General features: G+C 40.6%; 1 protein-coding gene across 1 annotated transcript in view; it reads left to right on the top strand.

The window, feature by feature from the left end:
• ANO4 (anoctamin 4) overlaps nt 1–7172 on the top strand; it is a 211318-nt gene that overhangs the window by 70165 nt on the left and 133981 nt on the right. The window contains exon 4 of the mRNA XM_069095226.1: nt 3806–3906. Within this exon, the coding sequence (XP_068951327.1) occupies nt 3806–3906 (101 nt within the window). The remainder of the gene's footprint in view (nt 1–3805; nt 3907–7172) is intronic.

The raw sequence follows: 7172 nt of genomic DNA on the forward strand, positions 1-7172 counted from the left end.
ATATATATATATATATATATATATATATATATATATATAATGTTTCCTGTGGGTGGTCTCTCCCTGGCAGTCTCCAGACAAAGACTAGATGGCCATTTACTGCATACCTTGTGGAAGGGATTCTCGTTCAGGCCTCTGAGATTCTGTAACTCGGCCTCAACTCACAAAACAGCAAAAAGCTGTTGAGGGGAAGTGAGCCTGCCCAGAATTTGACCCCAGGCCCAGCTAAGCCGTATCCTGAGAGCATTTGTGGGTCAAACATCAAGGTTAACAACAGAGAGAGATCAGAAAGGAGACAAGTTTGCTGCTGCTTCAGGGGGATTCTATTCATTCCTATCAACAGTAACGGTGGCACTCCATCACCTCAGTACCAAACAGTCTCTGAAAGGAGGAAGCGTAGGAAAATGAGGTCATAGGAAAATGAAATTTTGAGCCATGTCTGGAACTGACCAAATATACCCAGGAGAAATCCAAGCTGGCGTGACCCTTTAAGGGCCCTCAGGAATCTGTTTTCAAGATAGCTAGGAGATAGGATAGATAGTACCCTATAGATATATATATATATAGTACCCTATATAGATAGATAGATAGATAGATAGATAGATAGATAGATAGATAGATAGATAGATAGATAGTAGATAGATTAGAAAGGCTGAGTTGGGGCCATTATGGAATGAATGCTTTGGAAGGTAGAGGAGTTTGATTTTTATTTAGGAGACAATAGGGACCTCTTGCAGGCTCTTGAGCAGAATAATGGCACAGCCAGATCTCTAAGTAAGAAAGAGAACAGTTAGAATCAGGAAGACCTCAGTTTGAATATCGCCTCAGATAGCTTTGTGACCCTGGGCAAGTCATTTAACATTCACTCTGTTTCTTCACTGGTAAAATGGAAGTAATAGTAGCAACTACCTTGCACGATTATTATGTGGATCAACTGAAATATGTTAAGTGCTTTGCAAATGTTGAATACTATGTAAAGGTTAGTTATAACAATAATAAGAAGCATTATTATTATTATTATTTTAGCACTCTCTGAAGGGAAAAGGATTCCAGAAGCATAAAAATTATCATGGACTGCACAATTGCTGGGGAAAGATGATTGAGAAAACATCAGCAGTTGTGGCTCTTCAGACCAACTTTCTCTTCCTAATAAAGTATTCATGAGAATCATCTATGCATACACGAAGGACATCCTTAATGAAAACTTGAGATGGGAGCAGTCAGGCTTTGGGGACTATTTTCTACAGTGAGCTGTGTCCTCCACTAGCACTGGGTAGAAATTCCTTTCTTTCTCTCCATAGAACCTAAAGCACAGGGGACATAGTTACTGATGGGAGATAGGGGGGTCAGGAAGAAGCTAACATTTGTGTTGAGCTATAAAGGACAAATAGGAACAGGAAAGAAATGCCAGGCGTAGGGAGAAACAATAGCAAAGATAGAAACATTTTAGAGCTCTCTGCTTTCAGAAGGAATGCAAAGTAACCCAGTTCATTTAGTGTTCAGGGAGAATTAATGTCAGATTAGAAAGGCTGAGTTGGGGCCATTGTGGAATGAATGCTTTGGAGGGTAGAAGAGTTTGATTTTTATTTAGGAGTCAATAGGGACCTCTTGCAGGCTCTTGAGCAGAATAATGGCACAGCCAGATCTCTAAGTAAGAAAGAGAATTCTGCCTGTTGTAGCAATCAGTCGATCAGTCAATTTATTAAATGACTATGTATTAAGCCAAGGACCAGGTGCTCAGCAGTAGGGGTACAGAAACAATGCATGACTCAATTCCTACTTTCAGTGAGCTTTTATTCTTAAAGGGGAGACTATGAGGACATGGGAACCACAATACAGAATAAGTATAACATGTCAAGTGTCCTCCATCCTTAAAAACTTCCCCCAAGCCTCACCTTTCCCTGAAACAATTATTCTATGTCTTTGCTCCTTTTTTCTATGAAACGTTTAGAAAAAGCTAGCTACATGAACTGCCTCTACTTCCTATTCCTTCAATGCTCTACCCTCTGCAGTCTGGCCTCCCACCTCCTCTCACCTAAACCTGACCTCTCCAAAGTTACTAACTACCTCTTCATTTCTCAATCGAATGACCTCTCCATCCTCACCTCATCCTTCTAAGTCTCTCTGCTGCACTTGACACTGCTGACCATGCTCTCCTCCTGGCTACACTCTCCTCCGGGGTTTCATGACCCTATTCTCTCCTGGTTCTTCTCTGACTTCTTCCCCTTGTTGGCTCATCATGTAGATCATGCGGGAATTCTCCAGGGTTTGATCCTATACCTTCTACTTCTCTCTACATGCTCTTGGTGATCTTATTAGTTTCTACCAGTTTAATGATTTCCCTGAGTTGATGACTCCCAAATCTCCATCCCAATGCCTTTCTTTCCTCTCTGCTTCATTTCCTCATCTCTGATTGCCTTTTGGACATTTGAAAAGAAGTAGATTTCATGAAAACATCTCAAGCTCAACATGGTCAAAGCTGAGCTCGTTATCTTTGCACGCAGACAGATCCCAACTCATTCCTCTTCCAAATTGCCCCATGTCTGTTAAAACTGCCACCATTGTTCTAGTCTCTCAGGTTTGTGACTTGGAATTATCCTTAATCCTCATTTTCCCTTACCCCAAATTTCTAATCAGTTGCCAAATCTTTCACTTTCTACCTCAATATCATTCCTTGAATCAGAGCCAGGAAAGCATGGAAGCAGGGTATTATTACAGTAGCACAGGTGAGTGATAACAAAGACCTCTTCTAAGATGGTGTAGAGAGGAAGGAATAAATGTGAAAGGCATTGTGGTAGTGTAATTAATAGCATTCGATGACCAATTGGGTATGAGAGATTTGGGAGAGAGGAGTGTCAGAGAGAACACCAAGGTGGGAGCCCACATGGATGGCCACCCAGAAGAGGTATCACAGTACAATGCCAACTTTAGTGGATTTGAAATCAAGAGATCTGAATTCAAATCCCACCTCCATCAATTACCACCTGTATAACCTGGGCCATATCATGTAACTCCTCTGAGCTTCAAATGTCCTCATCTATAAAACGAAGTCTGCTGGATATGGGTTCAGATCATAGAGATACTCTGAACACTAGAGGCTTTGGAAGCAAAGGTCTATCTATTACTACAGCTCAGGAGGGTAGACTGTGTGTGCCCCACCTGTTCCTTGCCCATGCTGGGCGAGCATAAACAGGATGAACAATGGAATGAGTGTGCTCTCAGTGGGCTTGATGGGCTTATGCAGGGGGTGGGTTGGCCCACCACGTGGACCTATTGACAAGGGAATTATATCAACATGGACTGAAGAGAAGACTGTTCTTCACACCATACATAAGGAGTTTGGAAAACAGCCAAATGGGGAAGTCACAGTTCAATGGGGGTGGCTCTGCCTCAGGGAAATCTACATTGCTTCACAGCCAGGAATGAAAGTGTCAGCCAAGGGCTGACCCTATCCTCCCTCCCCTTCCACCTATGTTTACTCAAGGAGACTGACCTGTTTGCCTTCCAAAGCCCTTTCCAGCTTTAAATCTATGATCTCATAAGGAAGCCTGTTAGAATACATGTAGCTAAACCACAGCAACACCTACTTGGGATAGGTCACTGTGTCTTCCTAAGAACCCCAACAATTAGCACAGTGCCTAACACATAGTAAGCCCTGCATAAATGCTCTGTACCTGCTCCAATGGTCACTGGAGAATGATACAGATACTTAGCAGGAGAGGCCTACATGTACTTTTTTTCTCCCATTCCATCCCAAATTAATGCCTAAATGACTTAGAAATACTTAATCTTTTTTTTCTTTCAGTCTTCTGTCATAAATAGTGACATTATCTTCGTGAAGCTGCATGCCCCCTGGGAGGTGCTAGGCAGATATGCAGAAGTCATGAATGTCAGAATGCCTTTCAGGTAAGGGTTAACACACTCTCTCCCCTTCCTCTTTATTGCTTCCCTTTCTACTTAATGTCTCTTTCTCTGCTTCTAGTGAACTCAGGAAAATATGACCAAAATGCAGATGGAAAAATGATTGGGCGCTAATAGTCAAGGGAAAAGTAATCAGGGGGAATAATCAGTACCTAGTAATTGGAAGAAATACTTTATACTTTTGGAACTTGTAAATAAGTTAGGATGGTCGGTGGTGAGTTCATTGCCCTGTGGGGAGAATGCTTGCTATTTCATACATGAACATCCTGGTCTTGTGGGGAAGACACTCTTCTCAAGTGCTGTTTTCATCTTAAAGAGCTGCTATTTTTAGCATTTGTTTAGTATATGTTACTGCTTTTGAATGGCCATCCTATTAATAGCAGTACAGTGATAGGACACGAACTATATACACATTCAAGAACTTTGGTTCCCATCTGCAAAAGAAGATACATTCACCATCTTGAATTCCAATTCCATAAGGACTAGCTTTGGCAAGTCCTTCAAAGAGTCAGCTACTCCTTTAAATATCTACTCTGTAAGAAGTAACGTGGGAGCAGCTAGGTGGTGCAGTGAGTAAAGCGCCGGCCCTGCAGAGTCAGGAGGACCTGGGTTCGGATCCGGCCTCAGACGCTTCACACACACACACACACACACACACACACACACACACACAACTAGCCATGTGACCTTGGGCAAGTTACTTAACCCCAACTGCCCTCCAAAAAGCAATAAAAAATAAAAGAAAGAAAGAAAAAGAAATAACATAGTATCATAGAGAGGCATCCTCGGGATCAGGAAGACCTGAGTTCAAGTCCCACCACTGACATATACTAGCTGTGAAACACTAAGGAAATCACAACTTCTCTGTCCCCCTGGCATCTCTCTAAGTTGTAATGCACTAAAGAGAATTTTGTGGGTTCAGCAGGAAAAAAAAGGAGGAAAAAAATGAAAAAAAAAAAAGAAGTCAGATCACAGAATGCTCAGGGGCCTTCATGCTATTCAAGGGAGATTTGAGAATGTTTTATGCATGGTTAACTTAGTTACCTCCAAAAGCTCATTTTGTTTGATTCAGTCATGTTTTTATTCTCCATTTGCACATGGTGAAAGAAAGGAGATCCTCATTTATGAAAGAAGAGTAGATGAAACAGTAGACCTAAAGGGTTAAATGCCCAGAACCATAGGAGTAGGAGGGCTCCCCAAAAGTGAAGGACAATTTTTACTCTAAGGTCAATTTTAATGGAATGAAAGATTCAGGCTGTTGGATTGCCCTTTGCCTGCCTACAAAACCAAGCCCAAAGGCAGGAGCAAAGTATTCTTGGTGCCACTGCCTGCAGGCCCCCAGTTTAATGAGCTGTGGAGAATTGGGCATATCATGAAACAGATATGAGCTAAAATCAGTTTTGAAAATGCCTGGTTTCTACTGACTTTTTTTTCATTTTTATTCCCTGTCTTATATCATGTCCCTTAGCTCTGGACCTTTTAAGGCATGCATTAAGTAGGGAGAGAAAAAAAAAAAAGGTTTCTTAGATTTCCAGAAATTGTTTACCTTGAAGCCAGTCATTCATTACAAATTTTTATATACTAATCTCACTGAAACATTTGTTGCGATAGTTGCCCACACTAAATACAAATACCACCAGACCCTGTGCCAGCAAATATATTACCTTTGGTACAGAAAGTAAATGCTGAAACCTAGAAAGCCAATTATTTCTGTTTCCTTCAAATGCCCTTAACTTTTTTTGCATTGTATACTTTTAGAAGTCTGGTGCAGCCTGTGGGCCTTTTCTCCTATACAGCGTTTTAAAATGTATTAAATAATATATGAGATTAAAAAGACAACCAGTGATAACATTAATAACAATAGCATTGATATAGCTCCTTAAGTTTTACAAGGTCCTTTACAAATAGTATCTCAATGATCCTCACAATAAGTCTGTGACACACAAACTATTTTTTTCCCTTTTTACATTTGAGTCAACTTTAGCAGACCGATGTTAAGTGACTTGTCCAGGGTCACAGAGCTACTAAGTACCTGAGGCAGGATTTTGAACTCAGGTCTTGACTTGAGGTCCATCACTCTATCTACCAGTTGCCCAATTATATTAGAGTATAGTTATTTAAAAAATTTAAACATACTTAAGGTTAAGAGCTTTTTTTTTAATGGTCCACCAGACCTGTAGTTGCACTGATACAGGGATTTCTGTAGGAAACTCTACCAATGCAAGTAGATCCTTTTTCTTCAGTCTTAGAGAATTGTCTTGAGTATTAAAGGGTTAACTGATTTGCCCAAAGCCACACAGACAATATGTCAGAGGGAAGGCTTGATTCTCTACTCCATGCTGCCTCTTTACCATTTGGAAAGGTATTAGCAACAGTTTATCAAGGCCTTTCCTAAGACCACAAGGGATGGGTCCCTAAAAGACCAGAATAGTTTACTTGTCTAGGACCTCTCCTCATCTCTTTGTCCTAAGCCTAGTTTAGTATGAACAATTAAAATAAAAATGATAATTACAAGTAATACCATGATCTGGCAATTTCTGTCCCTTAGCAATTCTGGGCTGACATGATTATCCATAGAGGGGGAAAAACATGGGTTATTAACATGCAGTGATGGGCATATTATGATGTCCGTGTATTCTCCACTCAGGCAAAGAATTCTAGCTTCACGAAGGGAACATGGAAATATGCAAGAGGAAGTGTTTTCATTGAAAAAAGTTTCAATATAACAAGCAAGCATTCACTTGGAGCTATGTTTTAAAAGCCACATCAACTTTTATATTTATTTATGATTTCCTGCATCCTGCACATTGAAATTCTAAGTTCAATCCCCTTTGATTTATCACCTTTGCAGTGTATGCAAGACGAAGGGAAAAACAGCATAATCGCTTTTATTGTAGGAAATTGCCAATAAAATCCGCTTCTGAATCATGTTTATGGGCAGTGGGAGATCTTCAAGTTTGCCTAAATATGCAAGATGAGTTGTGTGGAGCAAAGCCTTCATTTTCCAGAAGTGAGACGGATCAGGAGCAATTGAGAACATATTGAAACTGCTTTGGTTAAAAAACAAAAATCCCCAGTGAATGATGGTCAAAATTAGGAGCCGAAGACTAGATTTCAACAAAGCATCTGCATTATGCTGAAAAGAACGCTATTAAACACTGTGACATTTGAATTCTCAAACCTCTCTCTCTCTCTCTCCCTCCCTCACTCCCTCCCCTTTCTCTCTCTCTCTCTCTCTCTCTCTCTCTCTC

This window comes from Petaurus breviceps, unplaced genomic scaffold, assembly GCF_028583685.1.
Source record: "Petaurus breviceps papuanus isolate PSGF00001 unplaced genomic scaffold, PetGlider_PUasm1.0 225, whole genome shotgun sequence".
NCBI classification, from domain to species: Eukaryota; Metazoa; Chordata; class Mammalia; order Diprotodontia; family Petauridae; genus Petaurus; species Petaurus breviceps.